This window comes from Hemitrygon akajei, chromosome 17, assembly GCF_048418815.1.
Source record: "Hemitrygon akajei chromosome 17, sHemAka1.3, whole genome shotgun sequence".
Taxonomy (NCBI): Eukaryota; Metazoa; Chordata; class Chondrichthyes; order Myliobatiformes; family Dasyatidae; genus Hemitrygon; species Hemitrygon akajei.
Window position 1 is genome coordinate 35,439,609 of NC_133140.1, and position 27,528 is coordinate 35,467,136.

General features: G+C 42.5%; 1 protein-coding gene across 2 annotated transcripts in view; it reads left to right on the forward strand.

Annotated features, from left to right (window-relative positions):
• The first annotated feature begins 4,687 nt into the window (after positions 1-4,687).
• hsd11b2 (hydroxysteroid (11-beta) dehydrogenase 2) overlaps positions 4,688-27,528 on the forward strand; it is a 56,991-nt gene continuing 34,150 nt past the window's right edge. For both annotated transcript variants that reach the window (XM_073069886.1, XM_073069887.1), the window contains exon 1: positions 4,688-5,402. In XM_073069886.1, the coding sequence (XP_072925987.1) occupies positions 5,132-5,402 (271 nt within the window). In that variant the 5' untranslated portion in view covers positions 4,688-5,131. The remainder of the gene's footprint in view (positions 5,403-27,528) is intronic.

The window sequence follows — 27,528 nt, forward strand, 5'->3', positions numbered from 1 at the left end:
AGCACTGTAGCCAGGTTTGGCAGAAACCTGCTATAGTAATTGGCAATCCTAAAAATGACTACAACTGTGACACATCCTTTGGCCTTGGGGCATCCACCACGGCTTGAATTTTCTCAGCACTCTTGTGTAATCCTTGTGTGCCAATGATGCTTTATTTAAGGAAGTCACACTTGTCTTATCCTAACCTTCTAATCTTTTTAACACTGTCTTAAGGTTTTGGAGATGTTCCTTGTCATTCTCATTGATAACAATGATGTCATCTGGCCAACACTATGTGCCTGGGCGGCATTGTAACACTTGGTCAATAGCTTTCTGCCAGAGTGCAGATACTGATGTTACTACAAAAATAAGCCTATTATAGTGATTAAGGCCTTTGTGAGTGTTTATGGTGAGAAACACTTTGGATTCTTCTTCCATCTCCATCTACAGGTAGGCCTTAACTAAGTCCACAGAAAGGTTTGCAAAGATGGCCTCTATCCTGGGCAGAAGGTATCGACCTACTTTTAGAACTTGGTTGATGGTGATCACTAACATCACCACAAATCCTGACAGACCCACCCTTTTTGGTTACTGGGACCATGGGCTTCACTCAAACTTTGAAAGATTCCTCTCAGCCTCCATGCGATAAAGTAGCATCACTGATACTACTTTATCAAAGATGATATAAAGAGCCAGACAGGCTTGGTAAAACTCAGGTGTGGCATTTTCATTTAGCACCTTTTTCCCTTTGATATGTCTGAGTTTTCCAGTGCCATCCTTGAATACTTCTGTGGCACGCAAATAGTGGATGGATCTCCAATCAAGTTGTAGTTGTCTCAGCCAATCACAGCCCCACAATGCTGGCCCTCCTGTTTTTGCATCAATGTGGCCTGTCGGTTATCGTATTTCACTGTTATGAATGTCACAGGAGTTATCTTTTCTCCTGTGTAAGTTCTTAGTTGGATAGCTGCAGGCTTCAGTGTCAGTATCTTTGAAATGCCATTTAAACTCATTTTGTGATATGACTGAAACAGCTGAGCTAGTGTCTAATTCCATTTTAATTAATTTGCCATTCACTTCTCGTGTATGCCATTTTGCTTCTCTTGTTACTTTTCACTTTGTAAATCTCAGGATTACCCAGTCCTGAGTCACCCTCGTCATTATCGTAATTTTCATCAACAGCATGCAGAGTAGTGCTCTCTTTGAAGCTGCAACTTGACTTTTTATCTTTTTCTCTTCCCTGTGCAGTCCATTTATTTTTGTCTGCCTGACATGCACTTTGTATGTGCCCTACTTTGTTGAATTTTCTAAAAGTTTTACCTTTAAACTGGCATTGGTTTGGTGTATGTGAGCCCCTGCCAACGCAGTAACATAATTAGATTGGCCAGGCTGGTTTCTGTTTGGATGTTGCAATTTTGTTCATGCTCATTTTAATTTCTGACTGCTACTCAGTTGCATCTCTATCTGCTGTTTCCATTGATAAAGTGATTTCAATTGCTTTTTTAAATGTGAGTTGTGCTTCAGTTAGGAGCCATTTTTTGAATGCTTTCTTGTAAGATTGCACAAGCTAAGCAATCTCTCAGTGCATCAAAAATCCCATCACTGAACTGACAATGCTCAGACAATTTCTTCATTTCAGCCATGTAAGTTTTGATTCTAAATCTTGCTGCATTTTGTTCGTGATATCAGTTAGGCTTACTTTGCCTGTTTTGGTTGGAGCTGTTAAAGCTCTGAGCAAACTGTATGCTTTGCCTCCAATTGCACTCAGCAAAACTGGGATGCAATTTTCATCAGCTATTCCTTTTGCTTCAAAATACTCCTTAATTTGTTCAGTATACGTACATCATCCAGTTATCTGTTGTGCAACAGAATGCATCAGTCCTTCCGATGTAACCAATCATTTCTGCTTCACTTATTTATTATTATCGCCTAGTACTCACTGTTTATGAACCCGTGTTAACTAACATTATTTGTTAATTTCATCCATTTTCTGCCTTTTTTTAAAACTCAAATGGCTCTCTCTCCCCTTCAAAGAAAAATGTGCTGGCTTCAACTGGTAGGTAGTCATCTCAGGTTCATTTTAAACTTTGTTGCCACTGTTAAAGTTTTGTAGCTCCAGAAACTAATTGAAAGAAAAACACAGGAGCCAGAATATGTTCTGTCTACTTAACATATGACTATCGTGTCCAAACTGACCCATAAGCCTGTCGTGCCTGTACTGATGCTTCACCCGATTGTGTCCGTCCACTCCCTTCAGCCGATCGTACAAAACTATGGGTAACCCAAGGTAATTTCTAAAGTAAGTACATGTTCGGCACAGCATTGTGGGCTGAAGGGCCTGTATTGTGCTGTAGGATTTCTATGTTTCTTACACGGTAGGGATTTCGGACACTGGTCTCTGCCGATATTGTCTCGTTAAAGCTGTTGCGTGTTATAGCCATAGCTTCAATAAATCTTTTATCACTATTGTCTCTCCTCCAAGGGTTTCACTCTGAGATTTTCAAGTTAGTAGGGTAAAGATACTCACTACTAATTCCACTCTTAACAGTTCATGTCTTCAGCTTCTAATCATTGTTACGTTTCTCTCCTTGTCTGTCCCATGTCAGCTACGCCCTGCCCTCGTATTGTGCTTTTTCCAAATTCTCCTTTTTCTTTAAAATCAGTAAACTTCATTTTCATCCCTCCTTCATACAACTTTGGGTTTATTTAACTTGGGTTACATTTTCTTTTCTCTTCTTTTAGCGAGGCACTCATATATGATGTGGCGGCGTACTATCGTATATCATTCACATACTTCTACATATAACCCATAATGAGTTATGCAACCAAACAATGCTTCATCAAACAGCATATTTACAATATTATTCAAACATTACTGAAATGGTAAATACAGTCCGCAGCTCATCACTAACAACAAGGTGAACGAGCGTGAGGCCTGGTGCCTTCAATTTTAACACGACAAAGGAGATGGCTATTGACTTCAGGAGAACTCACATAAATCTCATCTCTCTTTACATCGGTGGCACAGCAGTGGAAATTGTAAATAGTTTCCAACTCCTGGGAGCAAACACCTCACACTACCTCTCACGATCCCAGAGCACATCCTACGCAGTCAGGAAAGCTCACCTACACCTCTGCTTTCTGAGGAGGCTGAAGAGAGCTGGACTATATACATCTATACTCACATCCTTCTGCAGATGCACAGTAGAGAGCATCCTAACAGGCTGCATCACTGCCTGGGACAGAAACTGCACTGTGGCGGACAGGAAGGCTCTACAACGGGGAGTCAAAACTGCCCAACACATCACCGGCATACATACCAAAAGGTGCCAAAAATGGGACAGTAACTTCACGAAAGATCCCACCTGCCGTGCTCGTAGACAGTTTGTCCCACTCCAGTCAGAGAAGCATCCACACGAGGACCGCCAGACTTGATCACAACTACCTTCCCCAAGCAGTAAGCCTGATCAACACTTCCAACCACTAACACATCCCCACTATTTTATCATATCCTGTCAGTCACCTTTTGTGGACACACCTGTGCCTAAAATCATTTTATGGCTATACAGTACAATTGATCTATGTATATAAGCTATCTTATGTATTTATATTTATTGTGTTTTTAATTATTCTGTTCTTTATCCTATTATGTTTTTCTGTGCTGTATCAGATCCAGAGTAACAATAATGTTGTTCTCCTTCACACTTATGCATTGGAAATGACATTAAACAATCTCGCTAAGTTTCACTTGACTCAGGAGCAATATCTTTCAGGAACAGACAGCATTCCCAAGAAAAACAGAAATTAAGCATATTTAATCAACTTGTCAGAATATTTAATAAATCTGTGAATGCACAAGTTTTACAAGATGAGGGCCAAAGTATTCATAGTGTGGCTTCACTGTAGCGATGAGGTTTTGCTCGCTGGTTCCAAAACCGAATGATTGAAGGGAAGGAGCTGATCTTGAATGTCTGTGCCCACGTTTCTATACATCCTGCCCTGTGGTAGCAGCCAAAAAATGGCACGGCCTGAGTGGTGGGGCTCTTTGAAGGGGTGCTTCCTGTAGATACTACCGGTGGTGGTGGGGGGGATTGGGGGATGACTAAATTCAGCCTCGGTTGTAGTAGAATGACCAACCCTCCGGCTGATGGATTCCAATAAGAATGGAAACTGGGCTGGAGTTTTAGCTGTTGCTATAATGGGCCCGCCGAAAGTTAACTGCACCAGATCTGAACTTGGCAGTAGTACGAGAGAAAGCGGGAGAGAGCTGGGAGGAAGGTGGTAGGAGGCGGCAGCAGATGGTCTCAATCAGTTTGATTAAAGTGCTGGCGACTTCTCTGATCTTGAGCTCCGTGATGTTTTAAACATGCAGGGTCGCACGGAGAAAAGCAGTCAAACGTGAAAGCAATGGGATCCGGGATGTGGGTTTTCATTGTAAAAGGACTTCTTGCTAATCGGTATTTGTATCGTCAGTCTGAGGTAGTTTATATTTTAATCCATAAACGATGCACAAAGGGCTCAGTTTAAACATTGAAGCAGCGGGACTTCAGGACTTGAAGTACTGCGGCTGATTATGGTACAAAAAGTCGAATTAACCACCTTTTTTGCCATTTTCCTCAAACGCGGGCTTGCTCATTAGTAGTGACCCGGTTTACAACCGCTCCTCGACCGAGTAGAAACTGAAGCACCTTCTATGGTTTGCGGCGAAATGCCACGGTGCGTGTCCCGAGTGCACACACTCAAAATGTAAGAAGTCCTGGCTTTCCCGGGCTGCGAGGGCTCGGTGTACCCCTCCAGATCAAAGTGCAAGTTCTTACTGTCGGTCCAACGTGAAAAAGCAGCCTAATCTTCCTTTAAATTGTCTTTCACAGAAACTCGAAATCAGTGTCCCAAACGTACTGGTGACTTGCCGGCTCGCAGCGCTTAACAAGGGCTCCCAGCTGAACAGTCAAACTCAGGTTCCTTTTTTTTATATAGTGAACTTGATTACCAAACTGGCGAATTAAAAGAAACTGCAACTATTTAATCTCGTGCAAATTTTCATAATCCCTCCTCCCTTTGTGACTACTCGCGCTTTTCGAATCGTATATAAATACCGTGTCTGACTCAGCCGGCTCTTGGACCAGCTGTAAGTGTTCCTCTACCAGAGCCAATGGAGGGTTATCCCGCATCCTCCTTAGCTTATGCGTGTGTCATCAGCGTAGTAGGCACTATTGCTTTTCTGAGACTGGTCATGGCTGAAATACAACTGACTCATCGCCTGGTCATTTACGCGATACTCCTCGTCGTCCTGGAAAGGATCTGTTGCATTTTTCTGGCGGGCTTTTCAGGAATTCTGATCTTCACTGCTGCATGTTTCCTTGTCATTCAAGCACTGTCCTCGCCTAAATTACCTGTGCAAGGGAAAGCTGTATTCATTACAGGTAAGCCCCAGAATCAGGTTATCACTGGCATGTTGTGAAACTTGTTTTGTGGTAGTGCAAGAGATTAAATCTATACATTATAATAAGAGATGTGTATATTAGAAACAAGTAGTATATAAACAAAAATAGGGAGGAGGTGTTCTTGGGTTGGTTCATTGAACTTCAGAAATCTGGTGGCCTAAAACTAGAATGTGTGTCTTCAGGCTCTGACCTGCTACTACAAACTGAACAAATGTAGTGATTTCAGATTTTCTTTGTCCTTGATGGATTTTTTTATATATATAAATGCAGTCTGAAATAGGGTTTCTAAAACAATTATTTAAAACAGTGAAAGTAATGGGCTGTGAGCAACGGAATGTGAATTCAAGCTGAGAATGGATGGTTTTACCACTTTGAGTTTGTGTCAGACACCTGGGGCTCTGGAATAATAAAATGTCTTGCGTGTAAAATAGTTCTGTGCCTTTGCCCCATAGTGACAACAAATGAACTATGTTTGGAACAGCTCTCAGAATGCTATATGCTAAGTTGTAGAAAGCAAGAATATCTTGCAAACACAGTGTGTTGGAACTCTCACAGTAATCTCACCCAGACACTGCTTCATACTATGTTTAAAACAATTTCAGATTTTCTTTGTGAAACAAAAACAGCTCGAGTGTTTATTTGCTGCTTTTAAAACATAACTCACTTTGCAGATTTGATCTCAACTGCATTAAAGTAAATCTTGGTCTCTGTTCTGGTAAGCAGTGGGAGAGATTGTGATTTGCTGCTTCAACAGAAACTGTAATGAAATAGTGAATGCAGTTTAGTTTGTGCTGAGTGCCTTTGCAATTTGAATATTTTGCAAAGAATTGAGTGAAATGGATGATGAGTTTGCCCTAATCAGTGGGAAAGCAGATCCTAACACCCACTCATCTTTTCAGCACTAGACTGGACTAGACATCACTGTCCACTTTCACAGCCTCCTGATCCATTCATTCCCATCAATACCAGCAGGAGGAATTGGCAATGATCTACCAGGTCCATAAGGGCCACCCGCACGGAACCATGTTCTTCATTGGAATCTGTATGTTTATATTCCTTTTAATATTCCAGCTTTAGTTTATTGGATATTCCATGGATGAAGACCAAGCACTGTGTAAAAGCTGAACTTGAAAGGCATTTCTGTAGAGTAAAAGGTTATTTTTACTTTTTTTCATCCTTCAACCATGTATTTGCCATGTTTTGTTTCAATGAACAAATATTACTGAAAGTTGAGCAAAATTTCTGCAGTCAGAATCAGTGAGAAGCCTATTCAGGTCCTTGAACCCGATCCAATTAAGAGCTCATTCCCAAAGTTCTATCATTTTGTTGTGATAAGTTCATAGAACTTGATCTTTATTGTTGACTGCCTAGTGTTCCAGATATCTATGTTTATTGCATGGTTTGAGAAATGCTTCCTGATATCATTTCCAATTGGCTTGCCATTAATTTCCCTTATAATCACAATTTAATCATCATAAACACCTCAATTGGATCACTCTAGCTGTTCAATGTAGAGAGTCTGGAATGCTCCTAGATGTCCAACCAAGCATTAATCCAACACTGAATAAAATGTGTTGACATTTGGAATGTTTGGAACTGTGTATGAAGGAATAATCTATTTGTACGTGGCACCTGTTAATAAAATGAGATATTCCAAGTTTCCTCGCAAGGGATGAATTAAGTACAAGTTAACACCAAGTTGAAAGAAGAATGATCAAGCTGGCATTTAGAATGCTTTGGCTCAGATTCTGATTTAATTAGCACAGGTTAACGCACAATGAAATGTGTCATTTGCACTAGCAACCAACGCCTAAGGATGAGCTGGGGCCGCAAGTGTCTCCACACATTCCAGCACCAATGTAGCATGCCCACAGTGCTAATGCTATGCTGCTGATTAAAGAATGTGCGGATTTCTGTAACAGAGATTAATTAGACTGTGTAGGGAGAACGTGTGGAAGCCTAGTGCTTGCTTATGCAGCTGAAGGTAAACCTTCTGGTGGAGGGTGATGGTACTGCAAATTTATAGAAATTTACTTTGCAGACTAACCAGAACTGCACCAAATAAAATCAGTCTGTTTCTAGTCTGCAGTGGAGACATTGTGGTTACCATTTCAAAGAAACTTTAAAACTTGTCAAGTTGAGTTGTGTAGCTTTGAAATTTGAATATTTCATATTGAAATGAATGAAATTGTTGTTGTTTCCCTGAACAGAGGGAGATAAATATTGGCTCCCACCCATCTTTCAGTATAAGATATGACTGTTTTCACTGACCCCTCTTCCATTAATGCCACCAGGGGAAATTGGCATTTATCTGCCAGCTCACTGGGGGCCAACAATACTGAATTGTCCACTTTCCTATTGCAACTTTGTGTTGGTGTTTCCTAATATTCCAGCTCCAATTTATTGTTTCACAGATCAACACTATTCACTCAGTGAGGGCTGAGCTTAAGTGGTAGTTTCTGGATGGAAAAGGGATTTTTCATCCATTCTTTCCCACTAGTATTTAAACAAAATATTAGACTTTGGCAAAATTTCTGTACTTGGAACCAGCACTAGTTATAAGCTCCGCCACAAAATGGAGTCTCATGTGAGGTGTGAGAAGGCTCTTCTGGCCCTTTGAGTTAGTTCCAAATCAACACAAATCTGTACCTCCACAATGTTCTGTTGTTTGGCAGTAAAGCATTCATTTAGTCATAGCTAGATAGCAGGGAAACAGGCCGTCAGGCCAACTTGTCTGTGCCAACCAAGATGCCAAACTGAGCTGCCCCTCCTCTTGCCTCTGTTTGGCCCATATCCCTCTAAACCAGGTGTTCCCAATCTCTTTCATGCCACGGACCAATACCATTAAGCAAGGGACCTGTGGACCACAGGCTGGGAACCCCTGCAAAATCTTTCTTATCCATGTAACTATTCCTCTATTTTTCTGGCACCTTTCTATGTACTTGCCACCCTCAATTGGAGGAGGAAAAGGGGCTGCAAGAGTGATTGCCTCTTGGATTCCTTTGAAAAAAATTCCCCTCTTTCAATCTATGCTCTCTAGTTTTGGATGCCCCCCCCACCCTGGTAAGAAAAACTCTTCGCCTATTCGCCCTATCAATGTCCCACATGATTTTACAAATCTGTAAGGATTCTTCTCAGCCTCCACACTCCAGCAGGGTGAATACCAGCTCCTACCCTATCCAGCCTCACTTCATAACCAAGTCCGTCAGTCCTAGTAACATCCTCAAATCTTTTTAGCACCCTCTGCTGTTTAATGACATTCTTTAACCTATCTTTCATTGTTAGGTATCTCGAATGGCACGTTCTGGATTTCTAATCCCCATTGTATGGGGGTGGGAAATGCTTCCTGATATAACTTCTGATTGGCCTGCATCAAATTTCATTCTGGATTTCACCACCCAGGAAATGCAGCAAAATCTTAATTGTCAGTTGGCTCACTTTAATTTTCTTTTATTCAATGAAATCCAACCTTTGTCCATGAAGGCCATCCTTGTAATGAAACCTTTTTGTCCTTTACCTATTTCAGCTGGTGTCCTTATTGCATTGAAAGTAAATGCACCCAGTTTGGGGTGTCCAGGAACAGTACTCCACATCTCTAACCAGAGCTTTAGCCTAATACACCCGTGACCTTGCTGCAGTCACAATGGGGGCCATTCATAGAAGATGTTGGAAATACTCAGTAGGCGCAATTTAATGACCTCTCATTGATCTCAGTATGTCCAGCCTCGTTGTCCAAATCATTAATACAGATCATAAGTAAATGAACCCTCACCACTGATCACTGCCTTGCATCTATTTGCACTTTGTCAGCCTCTTGGTATTCTGCCAGTTAATGAGTCCTTTACCCATGCTGGCATGTTGCTCTCAGTAACTGTACACAGGACACACAAGGTTGGGCAGCAGTTAGTGCTGCTGGCTCGGTTTCAACCACCCAGGCTGATTCTGGCTCTGACTCTGTCTTTGTGGATTTGCACACTTTCCTGTGGGGTTCCTCTTGTGCTTCACTTTCCTCCTGTCTCCCAAAGTCATGCCGGTTGGTCGGTTTAAAATGCTGCTAAGTGTTCCTGGGTGTAATTGGATAGTATTAGAATCAGACTGGAGAGTTGAAGGATGTGGGAGAGAGCAGATTACTAGAAATATAAGAATGGGACATGCCTAGAGTCAGCAGAACTTAATGGGCCAAATGGCCTCTGTTGACAGAACTGCAAATAAGCCCGAGTATTGCATGCAGCATTGTACTGAATGTCACCTCCACTTGCTCACCATCATCCAGTCTGCTAATTACTGCATCAAAACCTTTCAAATCTTGCCAGACTTTTTAGTTTGCACTGTGATCAGCCAAAGAGCCGGTATCTGTACTGTTCTATGACACTGACATTTTCTTTCTTGGAATCGGAGGTCAAAGGTTGAGAACTATCTGATTCTGCTTGAAACTATGATGTGGGAAGAGTTGACATGATCTATTTTCAACTGGCATTTTAAAGGTCCGTTCTGATTTGGTTCAACATGTTAGCAACTGGATTTATGGAATGCCTACTGTCCATTGGCATGAGAATGGATATTTGATGGAGCTATTCAGTACAACATTAGAAGGATAGAAATACCTTTGGCATAAAGATTTATTCTATATGTATATATAAAAAATAATATAACATGAAGAATTAAATAACCATGACGTTATTGAAGCCCACCTTCTCTACATCAGCTCTATGATGTCGAGTTCCAGTTACAATGAAAAGTGGTGTGTGTGTGTGTGGTCATGGGCTGTTAATGTGATTTGATTAATGTTAGTAGTCTAATGTTAGATCAAAATACAAGCAAAGGACATTTAACCTATTAGAACACTCAATATCACAATACTGCTTTCAATAGCAATGATTCTCAAAGTTCAAAATAAGTTTATTAAAGTACATACAGGTCATCGTATACTACCCTGAGATTCAGTTTTGGCAGACATTCACAGTAGGTACAAGGAAATAAATGGAATTGATAGGGGGAAAAAGTATTCTACAAAAAGCAACATCGAAAATTTAACCCTATTCATAAATATTAACTGATGAAGGAAGGTGATTGCTGGGAAGATTTGTCACCTCTGGTGTAAAGCTTTGTGTAAAGCTCCCAGAGGGCACCCATTTCAATTCTACTTCCATTCCCATGTCAGTCCATGGCTGTCTCTGCTGTTACCATGGGGCCACACTCGGGTTGGAGGAGCCACACCTTGTATTCTATCTGGGTAGCCTCCAACCTGATGACATGAACATTGATTTCTTGAACTTTCAGTAATTCTCTCCTCCCCGCCCCCCCCCCCCCACGTAGCCCCATTCCTGTTTTTCACCCCCCCTCCACCTCATCTCCTTACCTCATCACCACCCTCTGGTACACCTCCTTCACTTTCTTCCATGGTCTTCTGCCCTCTCCTATCAGATTCCCCCCTTCTCCAGCCCTTTATCTTTTCCACCTATCAGCTTCCCAGCTCTTTACTCCACCCCTCCCCAGTTTCATCTGTCACCTTGTTCCTCCCCCTCACCCACCTACTTGCTCTAACTTCTGATCTTTTTCTCCAGCCCTGATGGGGGGTCTCTGCTCAAAACGTTGACTGTTTACTCTTCCCCATAGATGCTACCTGATAGATGCCTGCTGAGTTCCTCCAGCATTTTGTGTGTGGTGTTCCCAGTATTGATTGAGCTGGCAGATTCCTGCACTAGAACCTAGCACGCCAATGGTAGGGGGAGAGACTATTTCTGCAAGTGCATTTGTCAATAGCTGGACAAAAATGCAGCTGGTAATTCCAACAAGAGTGATATCTGAAATTTTCTCTTGACCAAATCCATTTAAAAATTGTGTCTGTGTGTGTGGCCAGCCACCCCCACTCCTTGTGTTCATTTTAAACAATTACATTTCTAAATTAGTAGTTCATGCCATTATGAAAGGAAATGCCGTTGTCTGTGTTTGTGAATTAATGCAGTTTTTGTACAACTGTGGAATGAGTAAAGTAAATGCAAATATTTAAGTATTTCCGTGCTTCCCACCTTTATAAACTTCTGACTTCTCTACATTTATCATTAGAGATACGGTGCAGTAACAGGCCCTTTTGGCCCAATGAGAGCGTGCAGTCCAATTACACCTAATTACCCTACTAGCCTGCACCCCTTTGGGATCTGGGAGGAAACCAGAGCACCCAGAGGAAACCCACGTGCTCATGAGAGAACATACAACCTCCTTACAGGCAGCAGCGGGAATTGAAACCGGGTCACTGGCACACACTTCATAGTGAGAGTGTGTTCCTAGTGGTGTGGAAAGCTTTCCAGGTTTTCTCAGAATAAGAAAAAGAATCTGAAGACACTTCAGGTCAGCAAGCATCAGTACAAAAGAAACATTTAGCACTTCAAGTCCTAGACGTCACACCAAAGTCAGTGGAACTTTTATTTCAATGTTACTAAAATTCTGATTTATGAAAGATGTTGATTTGGAAACCTTGCAACATTTCAATTTTTCATGTATATATATATATATATATATATAAAAAATTAAAACTACATTTTGTGGAGATGAATTTCATATAGAAATAACATTTTTTTCCTTTTAATATAATGTATTAATGTAACACGAGCTTAATTTCAGGCTGAGAATTTTGGCAAACTACAATGCAATTGATATTTCTTTATTCTAATAAATTAAGTACTTTAAAGTGTTTTTAAAAGGTTTTTTTTTAAAGTGCTTTGGAGGGTTGAACCGCTGAGCTTAATTGAGGCAAATAAAATATAGACTCGACTGTCTTTGAAGCTGAGCAGATCCATTTCTATATAATGTAACAAGCATTTGGAAATGTAATTTACACTACAAAAAACAAGTTGGCAGAATTTCTACACAACCGCAATGTGTGCGACTGGTTGGGAGAATCTTCTTTCATTCCTGAAATATTTAAAGTGCAGTCCTATGTAGTGTCGCTGGTCCTTCTCAACAGCTGTCTGGGCCGTTTACTGAAACAAAGTTGTGTAATCTCAGTCGAGCTCCAAATGGGCAGGAATACGTAGTACAAAGCTGCCCCATAATTTTGCACTAATGGACAGAAAATTGGCAGTTTCTCAAGGAGGCCACAATGAGCAAGAAATTTAAAAAAAAAATATTCGCATGTAGGAGTACTGTTGTTCCAGCTTTCTTTGGATGCTGGAAGTGGAGATTACCAGTAGTCACATTGTGTGTACAACATCAAAAGAGAAAATGCTGTAGTCCCCAACCTACAGGCCCACTGCTCATGGGAACTAAATTCTATAGACCACTTTCATGAGAAGACTTAATTTAAATTTAATCCAGTAAGGAAAAAGCAACTGCTCCTGTCTCCTTGGCCATCACTGCCCTACACAGCCAATAATGCTTCCGGCACGATATTTCTTCCATGGTCGATGATGGCTGTGAAGCTGGCTTGAGGTGTAGTGGCGAAAGTGCCTGTCTTTGAGGCGAATGGGGTTGAGTTCGAATCTGGTCGGCTCATTGCACGCTTTCCATCTGTCATGAACATGAGAAAGTCTGCAGATGCCGGAAATCCACGCAACGCACACAAAATGCTGGAGGAACTCAGCAGGCTGAAGTGTCGACTGTACTCTTTTCCATAGGTGCTGCCTGGCCTGCTGAGTTCCTCTAGCATTTTGTGTGAGCTGCATGCTTTCCATCTGTGCTGGCTTGAGGTTTGAGCTAGCAACTCAGCCTAGTTTTATTTTTTAAAAAGGGAATAAACAGTCAATGTTTTGGGCTGAGATGCTTCGTCAGGACTGGATAGATGTTCCCTGATTTGAGCTCCTCCAGCATTGTGCGTGCTCTGGATTACCAGCGCCTACAGAATCTCTTGTGCTTTGCATCTCCTAAAAAGTTTCGCTTCTCCCACATCTATTGTCAGCTGCTTGACTTTTGGCCACCACTGTCACTTTTTTCCAGCTTACTTTCTCCGGATGGAATCAGAATTCTTGGATTTTCGTTTTCCTTTTGTCCTTCACCTTCACCATTTTGTTCCATCTCTCAAGTATTTAGATAAGCTGCTTTTGATGGGGGAAGGTGAAAATGGAACGAAAACAAAGAATGCAGTTAGTGGCAGGCAATATTTGTGGAGAGGGTTACCTGATGACATCTCATCAGAGTTGGTAATGTGTTTGGTGTCTGCCTTGTTCTGCTGGAAGGGAGAGCAATGTGAATATAATGGCTGCAAGTTTTGATGCCTTTTTTTCTAATCTGCTGATTCAGAATGTTTCCTTGCAAAACTTGATGAAATTTAAACAGCTGTTGTACATTTGAGTTTACAATCATGACACTTTGCTGAATTTATCTTTGGGTGACTTCATTCTTTTCAAAAGAAGCAGAAATTGAATTCAGCCATTTCCAACTCTAGGAGTGAGCCAAAAACAACACCAAAACAATATATCAGTATGTATTTATGATCCAGCATTCCATAAAATGAGTTCCTGGTAGCCATCATGACTTGGAATACCATTCCATAGCTGTCCGGTGAGTAGAACTGAAAACCCATCAGCCTCCTTGCAGAAGTAACGTGCCAACCTAACCTCTAATGCAACCAAAAATATTGCAACTGTGACGTTTTGGTAGCTATCAACAATGTTGGTCAAGAGCGGCTGATTTCCATACACTGCCCCAAATTTATGAATCCATTTAAACAATCTTGCTCCGATGCAGAAGGGAACTTGTTGCTGGGCTTGTCCTGTGAGTATTTAATATTTGAGTGTTTTTAAGCTTTCTGTTTAAATTCATGATGGTTTATATGCATAAATGTGTGAATTGCATGATCATCACCCTATCACATGACTAGTGCACACCTCGCTTAAAGTAAACACAAACTAAGGTGCTCATCTCCTTACTTTCTCTTAATACTTTGACATTGCAAGACATAACAGTAGGGATGAGGATGGCGTTGGAAAACTCAGACATATGAAGGGTAAAATAATGTTAAATGAAAATGCTGTGCTCAAATTTTACAGGGCCCATCCGGTTCCTTATGCAAACTGTGATTAAAGTATCCAGTGAGCTGGATCACATGGAGGCTGATGCAATTGTTTCAAAGGTTGAGTGGAGCATTCGGGCAATACCTGTGGTGTCAGTAGCCAGGAAGAATGGGGCTGCCAGGATCAGTGATTTTAAGATCACCAGCGCTGAAACTATATCAATACCCTCTGCCCAGGATAGAGGATATCTTTGCAAACATTTCTGGAGGAAAACTCCAGCAATGTGTACTTGGATGAGGCCTACCTACAGCTGGAGATGGAAGAAGAGACCAAAGTGTTTCTCCCATGAACACACACGAAGGGCTTTATCGCTATAATAGGCTTTTTAGGTGTGGCATCTGCACCTGCACTTTGGCAGAAAGCTATGGCTCAGGTGTTGCATGCCCGTCCAGGCATTCAGTGTTGTCATCATTTGTTACTGGTATGGATGACAAGGAACGTCTCCAAAATATCAAGACAGTGTTAAAAAGATCAGAAGATTATGGGCTCAGAACACAATGTGAGAAGTGTAATTTTTTTTATAAACCAAACATCCCTTGCTATGGTTACACTATTGAAACAAGGATTACACAAGTGTGCTGAAAAAATTTGAGCAGTAGTGGATACCCCAAGGCCAAAGGATGTGTCACAGTTGTGGTCTTTTTAAGATTTGTCAATTACTGTAACAGGTTCCTGCCAAACCTATTCCTGCCCCCTTGAACTTGTTACTGCAGAGCAGGAAGAAATTGTGATGGGCAAAAGAGTGTGAGGTGGCTTTCCCAAAGGTAAAGGAAATGGATACATCAGACACCGTACTCGTACATTATGTGATCCCTCACCTTGTGGTATTGGTGTGGTCACGTCACATGTTATGAGTGACGGGAGTGAATTCCGCATAGCCTTTGGGAAGGGTTTCACTGCTAAGGTAATGGTCTTTCTATAGCAGCAGTGCTTGGGTTATGTTGAGAGGTAACGGGTGCTTTAGAACGTGAGCTGTCCAATGACGGGAGGGTGTTTCTGACACCAGGGTGATCTGGGTCTTTTGTTCGGTGGAAGATGGAGAGAGAAGATACCGGAGTGGAGCCATGATTTGACGAAGGCCGGGGAGATCGAAGGAGGATCGGTGAAGGGGGAACCGTGAGCGCCAACTTGTGCACGTTAGACTGTTTCATTAAAATGGGCCTTTTTGCTTTTTCTTCACTAACCCTGTAGTCAAAATAAGAATTATAAAGCTAAATTTAATTGTATGCAGTGTACTGGCTGTTATTTCATGGTACTGATTTGTAACGGGGAACAAACCACGCAGCATCCACACGAACGGGGGTTTCGGGGTGGACTCGCATCTCAATCTCATCCATTTGGCAGGGTCGGAGATCGTCTTCCCTGGACTTACATAGCCGACAGAACCTGAGCTGCACTGACTCCCTTACTGCTGCAGAGAAAACTCATGCACAGTTTGACAGAGAAGCCTTGAGTCTGGTTTGGGGTGTAAAGCATTTTAACCGGTACTTATGAAAGAGTTTACCCCTGTTACTGACCATAAGACCATAAGATAAAGGAGCAGAATTGAGCCATTTGACCCATCGAGACTGCTCAACATTTTGTCATGGCTGATCCAATTTTCCTCTTGACCTCAATCTCCTGCCTTCTTCCCATATCCTTTTATGCTCTGACTAATCAACCTCTGCCTTAAATATACATAGAGCCTTGGCCTCCACAGCTGCCTGTGGCAAAGAATTCCCCAGATTCACCACCCTCTGGCTGAAGAAATTCCTCCTTGTCTCCATTCTAAAAGGACACCTGTCTATTCTGAGGCTGTTCTCTGGTCTCAGGCTTTCCCACAATATGAACCATCCTCTCCACACCCACTCTATCAAGGTCTTTCACCATTCGATAAGTTTCAACTGGGTCACCTGTCATTCTTAATTCTAGTGAATCCAGGCCCAGAGCCATCAAACACGCTTAGTATGACATTCCATCCAATCCTGAATCATTCTTGTGAGCCTCCTTTGAACCCTCTCCAGTTTCAGCACATCCTTTCTAAGATGAGCTAAGGTCATCAACTGCTAGTGTCCATTTTCAATCCATAGAAGGAGTTCCATTAACAGCAACAGCACAAATGCAGAGATGGGCTGTTTCTTGGAGGACACAATCACAAGATTGAATTCGAGGATGACCGGTTATGGAAATGCTGACGGATTATCCCATTTACCTTTGCTAAAGGAAATCTAGAAAAATTGACAAAAAAATACACTCCTCTTGATTAATTCTCCCTTTCACAAATGAAAGTCCCTATTGCAGCAGGGATGATCCAAAGACAAGCCTGAAAAGACCCCATTTTGCCTCAGATCTACATGGCTACCCAAAATGCGGACATGTGTAGCAGAAACTCCAGTTCTACCATTTTTACCAGCACACACCACAACCAACAGCTCACCAGCTGTACTGTTCCTGGGTCGTCCCTTGTGCCAGGACTTGGATCTCCTCAAACGCAATCTCAGTAGCCGACACAAAGTGAAGGTTTCTCAACCGGAGGTTCGATGTTTTACTTGTGGACAAGAATTCTTAGCAAGGGATTGCAGATGTGATCAGAAGTGGGTACTCAAAGATAAAGGACAGAATTGGACTCTCCTGCAGTGGAAATGATGTCTGATATCATTTGGCAACACATCGTTCAGTTGAGGAGAGCGGAGTGAATTTTTTAAAGAAAGGTGGCCAGAGCTGCCATAACCACATCCAGCAGTCTCCGTCAACTCCTGCAACCTCCACAGAGGAAACCCCAGAACTTGAGATTGTTTCTCAGCCACAAGTCTCACCTGCCAAGCAGAGTGATCCCCCTGTCAGGAAAGTTGTTATCCCACCAGAGTAAGAAAGCCTCCTCAGTGATTAAATCCCTAGGCCTGAATGGGGCAGTTTAAAATTTAGTCTGTAGATAGCAGTTGTATTATATAGTGTATTGTGTATATAGTTGAGATGCATTCTCTATTGAGTTGGGGCTTGGAGCTAAGTGGAGCGGAGTGTTGTGTATTTATTTCAAAAGTATTTGAGTAATTGTGTGCGTGTATGGGGAGATGAGGCATTCTTGGTCATTTGAATAATTCATTATGGGTTGTATGTATAAATGTATTAATTACATGTGTCCTTACACTACCACATGATTAACACATGGCTCACTTAATGTAAACATAAACTAAACCTTGCATCTCAGCTCTTTTCCTTTGAATTAATTTAATGTTCTTAAGTTACAAAACATAACATTATGTTCATAAGTTAGCATCTGCTTGGCAAACAAGTTCATCTTTTATAATGTATTCCTCCACTTCTGCTCTCTCGAGTACCCTGGCATTTTTCTATTTAATGGGAAGTGATTGTCAGTCAACAAAACCCTGCACTCGAGTTCGTTCTTCTAAGGTCTGCCACTCCTCCTCTCCCTTCTTATTTAAGACCCTCTCTTTGACCAACCTGATCTCTTCAAAATTCTCTATAATTTGATATAAAACATCACACCATGTACTGAAGAAAAATGTTAACAAAGAAAATTGACTTTTAAAGAGATTGTATAATGTTCATGTTATCTTAACTGGCCTTTCTGTGCACGTAGTGAATGTGGTGACAAGCCATCAAAGTTCTAGGATGGTAATTAGTAAAGACCTATCTCACGGGCACAACCTACAAATAGAAGGGCATCCCTTTAACAGGGGTAAGGAGGAAGCGGAGGTTGAAGCTGCTGTTTAGTAACTCCGAAACATTAAATTAGTTCAAAAGAAAATATGCGAGTCTGGGAATACTGGTCTAGTTCGAGCTTACTTTAAGTGAGGTGCCTATATAATGCTTGCAATTAACATTTTTACATTTAAACCTTTATTTAAACTAAAAGGATATTTAATCAACCAGTTATGTGCATGTATATGTAAATATATACAAGACTACCCAAATAACAAATATTAAATACACATAGGTTCTTGATAAGAACGTAAAAAGGTTATGGAGAGAAGACGGGAAAATGGGGTTGAGAGGAGAATCAGCCATTATCAAATGGCAGAGAGGACTCAGATGAATGGCTTTATTTGGCTGTTATTTCTCATGGTTTTGCCTACCAGCTTGTATTCTTTCTTCCGCTTCTCACTCCCCCACCACACTTTATTCTAACTTCTTCCCCTTCCTTCCAGTCCCGATGAAGGATCTCGGCCCAATTTTTGGTTTATCTCCTTCTACCGATGTTGCTTGACCTTCTGAGTTCCTGCAGCATTTTGTGTGGTGCAATAGATTCCTGACCCTTGCTACTTGAGCTGTCCTCAGCGATGATAACTGATCAAGGCTGTTATTCACTCCTACAACTGGCAGAGGAACGTGGTGCAGAATTCCTGTCTTGTGGTTTTGCGTACATTCTGAGCCAAGATTAGATTTTGCTGCGACCCTACCTAGAGCCTGTGTGATTGCTTGCGTTCACTTTGCATGCCTGTCCATGAAGAACAGATGCTTTAACAAGGTCAGCTGACGACATGTACTAACAATTAATCCCATCACCTTGTGGGCTGTGTGGCGTAGATGATTGATGTGCGGTCCCATTGGTCAATCAGTGGAGTTTACAACTCAGCTGTTACCACTCATTACTCCAGCCTTGGGCTCCGAAATTGAGTCATGACCATCTTGCTTAGCCATTTAGTTCAACACCACTGAAAAATACTTGGCTCTCATTCTCCCCTACGTTGACGTCAGCTGTGAAACTCAGCTGGAGCTTCTGAACAAGGGAGGACAGAAGATGATGTAGAAAAACATACAATTCAAAACTTTTTGGGTTTTGCCCACTCTGAGCTTTTGTGCCAAGCGTACATCTCTACACTTCGGGTAGTGAGGGGATCTGGGATTAAATAAGTTGTCGACAAATATCTATCCTTAACCTGGCCCCTAAAAGCAGGCAATCTGAAATCCTGTGCATGTCCGTTAGGCATAATGAATGTGTGGCAAAGTTATTTCTGTGGCAGGCAGCAAGGTAGAGTGCACTGTGACAACAAGTTGCTCCTTCTGGAGAAGCTGTTTAAAGGGGGACCAACAGCTAGATAACAAGAGAACTTTTCAACATGCCCTTGGGGTTGGGGACAGACATTTGAGGATAGAAGGCCTGAATTTAGAATTTGCCTCGATGTAAATTCAGCGCACTTGCTACCAAGGAGCCATGTGAAAGCTTGCCCAGAAATGTCATGACTTGTACTTTAACATGACATGAAAAGCATTTACCCTTGAATATTCTTAGTCAGTTGCTTGTTGCTTCCTGAAACGCTGAGCAGAGGGAGTGAGTGCCTCTTGCCTAGTACAATGCAGGAGACTATCCATCTCCACGGGTCCATGAGCTTCCAGTCGAATCAGTCCCATGGGTCCTGTTCTCTGTTCCCTCTCCTCCTGTCTCCCCTGTAGCCCCACAGTTTACCCTTGCTTGCATTTCCACCCTTTGCTTCTTTTGCCACTTGCTGAGGTAATTTACACTAGACAATTACCGGTAACCTACCAGCTCATCTTGTAACTGGGAGGAAAAGTCCTACAGATGAGGAGAATCCAGACTCCATGCAGACAGGCCAATGTCGGGATCAGTTCTAGGAGTTTGGAGCCATCAGTTAGCCAGCAGTGTTAGCTGCTACACCACCAGGCTGCTTCCTGTAGCTGTCTGAGAGACAGCCAACACCCACAGGCCTTGCCCTGAGTGGAAAAGCAAAGAAGCACTGAAAATCTGTTAAAGGTTTTTCCTATGACTGACTGACAGAATTCATTGAGGACTTTGCCTCTACCAATTTAATCATGCAATTGGCTTATTACTGCCACATGTACTGAAATGGTGAAAAGCTCATCTTGTATATTGTTCATTCTGATCATATCATTACTGTGTATTGAAGTAGAAAAATGTAAAATAATATCAATGAAAAGTAGTGTTGGAGGTACGGAGATGGTGCTGTGCAGGTAAACAATGAGGTGCGAGGTAGATTGAGTAGAGTCCAAGTTGGTCTACTGGGGAGTTATTTAATAGTTTTTTAACAAGGAGGTTCTCAAATGTTTGAGTAGTGTTTGTAACCTTGTGTCTGTTGTAGTAAAGTTCACGCAGCAACTTTTCAATGGCGAAAATGTCCTCCTAGCTTGTTCTTGTTTCATTTCACCTGAGCATGGACCTGCAGCAGTTAAACCATTGCAGGGCAGGCTTCATGTTCAGAGGTTCAAAAGGAATGGGGGTGGGTGGGGAAGCTCATAGCTAATCAGTAATAGTATCACAGCTGCAAAAGGAGGGTGTTGTGGTGGGATGAGCTGTGGAAGTCAGAAACAGGAAGGGACTAGAATAATCCTCTATATTGGAGTATTCTGTGGACCCCACCCCCCAATCCACACCTCATTTGCAACAGGCAGAGAATGTGATCAAGAGGCAGATTTTGGGAAGGTGCAAAGATAACAGGCTGGTGTTGTAGGGAATTTCAATTTCCTTAATATTGGTTGGCGCCTCCTTAATGCAAAAGGTTTGAATAGGCTGGAATTTGTTGGGTGTCCAGGAAGGATTTCTAACTCCATACAGAGGGAGACTGACTACAAGAGGCCATATTGGATTTGGTGAACCAGGTCCGTTGTCAGATCTCCCAGTTGGCGAGCATTTTGAACAGTGACCCCCCCCCCCCCAACTCCCTGACCTTTGCCCTTGGAGAGGACTGGGAACAGATGAAATGGGAAAGTATTTAATTGGGGGAGGAGGCACTGTGATGTGGCTTGGCAGGACCTGAGGAGCATAAAGTAGGAGCAGATGCACTTGGAGAAAATGCACAACAGAAATGTGAAGGTTTAGGGAGCACTTACTGGGAGTTCTGCCTAGGTTTGTCCCATTGAGGCAGGAACCAGGTTGACAAGAGATGTGGGACATCTAGTCAAGAGGAAGAAAGAAGCCTGATTGAAGTTTAAGAAGCAAGGATCAGACAGGGGTTTAGAGATTTACCAGGTAGCCAGGAAGGAGCTTATGGATTTGGGAGTGCTAGAAAGGAGTACGAGAAGGGCTTGGTGAGTAGGATTAAGAAAAACCCCAAAGTGTTCTCAATATGTGAAGAACAGAAGAATAACCAGAGTGAGGGTAGGACTGATCAGAGATGGTACAGGAAACAATGTGTCTGGAATTAGAGGAGGTAGGGGAGGTTCTTAAAGAATACTTTGTTTCAATATTCACCAGCAAGTGGGACCTTGGTGATTGAAGACAGCATAAAACAGGCTTGGCCATCTTGATGTTAAAGAGCATGTACTAAAGTTCTGCACAACTTTGGGATAGATAAGTCCATGAAGCCAGAGAGGATTTTCCCCAGGCTATTATGGGAAGCAAAGGAAGAGATTGCAACACCCTGGTGATGTTTGCATCCTCACTGGCCACAGGATTAGTACCAGATGGTTGGAAGATTGCAAATGTTATACTTTTGTCCAAGAAAGGGAGTAGGGATAACTCTGGGGAATGTAGACCAGTGAGTCTTTCTTCAGTGGTTGTCAAATTCTTGGAGAAGATTCTTAGATGGGATTTAAGTATTTGGAGGAACATTAACCAGCATGGCTTTGTGAGGGGTAGATCAAGCCTCTCAAGCCTGATTGACGAGGATGTGATAAAGCACTGATGAAGGTAGGGCAGTGGATGTGGTGTATAGGGATTTTAGTAAGGCATTTGATAAAGTTCCCCATGATGGGATTCTTAAAATCAGGAGGAATGGGATTGAGGGAAACATGACTTGGTGGATACAGAACTGGCTTCTGCATGAAAGGCAATAGATGGAGGGTATTCTGCCTGTAGGCTGGTCAGCGGTACTCTGCAGAGATGTGTCCTAGAACTCCTGTTTGTGTTTTTTGTTTTAAATAAATGACTTGGATGGGGAAGTGGAAAGGCGAGTTGGTAATTTTGCAGATGGCACAGAAGTTGGTGGTGTTGTGGACAATGCAAAGCTTGCCATGGGTTACAACAGGACATTGACCTGATAGAGCTGGGTTGACAAGTGACAGATAGCATTTAGCCCAGGAAAGTATAACATGATTCCTGTTTGGAAGGTCAAATTTGAAGGCAGAATATGGGGTTAATGGCAGGATCCTTGGCAGTGTGGAGGAACAGAGGGATGTTGGGGTTCACATCCAGATCCCTCAAAGTTGTCACGCAAGCTGATGGGGTTGTTAAGGAGAATGGCGTTGGGCTGCATTAATTAGGGGATTCCGTTCAAGAGCTGTGAGGTAATGTATTCACCAGATAGAAGGACCTGGCAATTGTGGGGATGACTTAAACACTTGAGCATACAGACATTAAGAAAAAGGATATGCTGGAGCTTTCACTGGGTCCTGACTAGATATACCCCAAGCTTCTTTAGGTATCGGGAGTGGGTGAAGATTGCTGAGCCTCTTGCGATGAGCTTTGCATCATCAATAGGGACGGGAGAATACCATATTTTTGGAGGGTTACAGATTTGTTCCTTTGTTCAAGAAAGGGAATGGAGATAACCCAGGAAATTATGGACCAGTGACTCTTATTTCAGTGGTGGGCAAGTTGTTGGAGAAGATCATGAGAGGCAAGATTTATGAGCATTTGGAGAGACTTAATCTGATGAGGGATAGATAGCATGGCTTTGTCGAGGGAAGGTCGTGCCTTGCAAGTCTGATTGAATTCTTTGAGGATGTAACAAAACACATTGATGAAGATAGAACAGTGGATGTAGTGTATATGGATTTCAGTAAGGCATTTGATAAGGTTCCCCATGAAAGGCTCATTCAGAAAGTAAGGAGGCATGGAATCCAAAGCAACCTTGCTTTGGGGATCCAGAATTTGCTTTCCCACAGAAGGCAAAAGGAGATGGTAGATGGTTCATATTCTGCATAAAGGTCGATGACAAGTAATGTTCTACTGTCTGGGACCCCTCCTCTTTGTGATTTTTATAAATGACATGGATGAAGAAGTAGAAGGGTAGCATAAAAGTTGGGAGTGTTGTGGATAGTCTGGAGGGTTGTCAGAGATTACAGCAGGGCATCGATAGGATGTAGACTGGGCTGAGAAGTCGCAGATGGAGTTCAACCCAACCCAGATAAGTGACAAATGGTTCATTTTGGTAGGTCAAATTTGAAGACGTAATATTAGTGCTAAGACTCTTAGCAGTGTGAAGGATCAGAGAAATCTTGGGGTCTGTGTCCATAGGACATTCAAAGCTGCTGCACGGGTTGACTGTGTTAAGAAGGCGTACAGTATATTTACTTTCATCAACCATGAGATTGAGTTCAAGAACCGTGAGGTAATGTTACAGCTATATAGGACCCTGGTCAGACCCCACTTGGAGTACTGTGTTCAGTTCTGGTCACCTCACTACAAGGTAAGGCATGTTCAGCACAGCTTTGTGGGCTGAAGGGCCTGTATTGTGCTGTAGGTTTTCTATGTTTCTATAAAACTCTGGTCAGATCACACCTTGTGTTCAGTTCTGGCTGCCTCCTAAGAAGGATGTAGAAGCTTCAGACATGGCATAGGAGGAGATTTACAAGGATGCTGCCTGGTATAGAGGGCACGTCTTGTGGAGATAGGCTGAGTGAACTAAGGCTTTTCTCTTTGGAGAGTAGGAAGATGAGAGGTAATTTGATATAGGTGTACAACAGAACTGGTGTAGATAATGGATAGTTAGAAACTTTTTCCCGAGATGGAAATGGATAATACAGTTTTAAGGTGATTGGGGGAAGTGTAGGGGATGTCAGAGGCAAGTTCTTTACACAGCACTGCATGGAACACCTTCCAGGGATGGTGATGGAGACAGACGCTGTACATTAATAAACTTGGACAGGTGCATGGATAACAGAAAATTGAGGGTTGTGTAGGAGGTAAGGGTGAGATTGATCTTGGAGCAGGTTATTGTGGGCCGGGGGACCTGTCCTGTACTGCAATCTTCTGTTCTTCCTACTCATTTCTTTCCAAACTGGAACTGGTAGCTTCCACGTGTAGAGTAACCTGAGTTGGGAGCAATGTAAGTTCGACCATCAGACATCTCAACAGGCTGTCAGTTTCATTTTGGGTTCTTGTATCAATTTTAAGATTATTCTTCAATGTGGAGAGAACATGGTTATTTGGAGGATATGCTGTTATTTGTGTTTACATGATTATGTGCAATTTTTCTTTGAATCAGTGCCATGCTATCACTTTTTCCAAGCCTGGGTTGTTTTATGTCCCCCGCAGAACTTCTGAAGTGTAGTAACTGTCAAAATTTAGGAATGAAGGCCATTTTAATGGGGCTTATCAAAAAATGGAGTCATCAGAGGATCTAAACAAATACACCATGGCTGTTAACATAAGAACATAAGAGATAGGAGCAGGAGTAGGCCAATCGGCCCCTCAAGCCTGCTCCGCCATTCAACAAGATCATGGCTGATCCAATCTTAACTCTAGTTTTCACCGAATCCCACAAGGCAACAGTGCCAACCAACAGGGCACCATGCTGCCCATTTTATTTTATTATTCATCCCGCCCAAACCCATGTGATCACCCGGAAAAAAAAACTGAGTTGCCAATTGAGGAGAAAAAAATCTGGAAAATTCCTCTCCGACCCATCCAGGCTATCGAAAACTGGTCCAGGAGATCACATGGCTGATCTAAACCTAGCCTCATGTCCACTTACCTGCTCACTCACCGTATCCCCTAATGCCATTTTTATCCAGGAAAATGTCTATCTCCGTTTTGAATTTATTGAGTGTAGTAGCTTCCACAGCTCTCTGGGGCAGTAAATTCCACAGCCCCACTATCCTCTGAGTGAAGAAATTTCTCCGCATCTCAGTCCTGGAACAGCATCCCCTTATTTTAAGATTATGCCCCCTAGTCCTAGTTTCACCCATCATTGGGAACATTCTCCCCGCATCCACCCGATCAAACCCCTGCACAATCTTATATGTTTCAATAAGACGCCTCTCATTCTTCAGAACTCCAATGAGTAGAGTCCCAATCTACTCAACCTCTCATCATACGTCAACCCACCCATCCCTGGAATTAACCTAGTGAACCTTCTCTGCACTGCCTTGAGAGCCAGTATGTCCTTTCTTAAATATGGACACCAGAACTGCACGCAGTACTCCAGGTGTGGTCTCACCAATACCCGGTACAACTGCAGTAAGACCTCCCTGTTCTTATACTCCATCCCCCTAGCAATAAAAGCCTGCATTCCATTGGCCTTCTTGACCACCTGCTGCACTTGCATACTAACTTTTTGTGTTTCCTGCACCAGGACCCCCAGATCCCTTTGCACAGAAGCACTTTCCAGTTTCTCTCCATTTAGATAATAACTTGCTCTATTATTTTTCCTGCCAAAGTGCAAGACCTCACACTTGTCAGTATTATATTTCATCTGCCAAATGTCTGCCCAATCACTCAGCCTATCTATGTCCCCCTGCAGGGTTTCAATGTCCTCCGCATTCATTACGCTCCCTCCCATCTTTGTGTCATCAGCAAACTTCGATACGTTGCACTTAGTCCCTTTCTCCAAATCGTTAATATAGATTGTAAAGAGTTGGGGTCCCAACACCGACCCCTGCGGAACACCACTAGTCACCAACTGCCAGTCTGAGAATAAACCATTTATCCCAACTCTCTGTTTTCTGTTAGAAAGCCAATCCTCCACCCATGCCAGAATATTATCCCCAATCCCATGATTTTTTACTTTAAGTAATAATCTTTGGTGTGGCACCTTGTCAAATGCCTTTTGGAAGTCCAAATACACCACATCCACTGGTTCCCCTTTATCTACCCTATATGTTATGTCCTCAAAGAACTCCAACAAATTTGTCAAACATGACTTCCCTTTTGTAAAGCCATGCTGACTTTGTCCTATTAAACTATGTTTATCCAAATGCCCTGTTACTGTTTCCTTAATTATTGATTCCAACATTTTGCCAACCACAGATGTTAGGCTAACTGGCCTATAATTCCCAGCCTTCTGTCTATTGCCCTTTTTAAATAAAGGAGTTGCATTAGCATTTTTCCAATCTGCCGGAAAAATGTTAAGGACTTTATAAAGACAGTGTCACCACAAAATCCCAACTAGAAACCTTGGATGAACAAGAGATCCATAATCTGCTGAGGCCTGGATCAGTGGCATTCTTCACACCCGACGACCAAGTAAAGTACAAGAGGTTTAGGAGTGACATCTGGCAAACCGTGTGCGCTAAGTGACAATTCTGGACCAAACTTGAGTCTCAGAAGGATGCTCAGCAGCTGTGGAAGGTCTTGAATACTACAGCTCCCACAAACTAAAATAGTTTCACGTGTCACAATAAGCTTTTGCTTTCAGGTGAGCTCAATTCATTCTATGCTCAGTTTGACTGACAAAACGTGGCACCTTCAGTCCCTGTGATTTTGGTTTCTCAAGCGGATGCAAGAACATCCTTCAGAAAGGTGAACCTACAGAAAGGATCTGGCCCAGGTGGGGTACCCGGGCAAGTACTGAAGACCTGTGCTACTCAACTGGCTGGAGTGTTCACCGATATCTTTAACCTCTCGCCTCAGCAGACTGAGGTACCCACCCACATTCTCCAGAACTACTGCTCTGCATTCAACACTATCATCCCCCTCAAAATGAATCAATAAACTCCAAGGCTTGTGGTAAACATCATACTTTGTACAACTGAATTCTCGATTTCCTTGCTGATCCCAGTTAGTTCGGATTGGCAACATCTCCTCCACAATCACCATCAGCGCTGGTGCTTCAGGCCGTGTGCTTAGCCCCCTGCTCTATTTACTTTATACTGGTGACTGTGAGGCTAAGCACAGCTCCAGTGCTACATTTAAGTTTGCTGATGACAGCCCTGTTGAAGGCAGAATCGAGAATGGTGACAAATCAGCATATAGGAAGGAAATTGTAAATCTGGCTGAGTGGTGCTACAACAGCCACCCCTCGCTCAATCTCAGCAAGAGTAGAGAGCTGATTGTTGACTGCAAGAGGAGCAAGCCAGAGGTCCATGAGCCAGTCCACGGGATCAGAGGTGGAGAGAGTCAGCAACTTTAAATTCCTTCACCTTATCATTTCTGAGGTTCTGTCCTGGGTCCAGTATGCAATGCTATTACAAAGAAGACACTACTTAGAAGTTTGTGCAGATTCAGCAGACTATTAAAG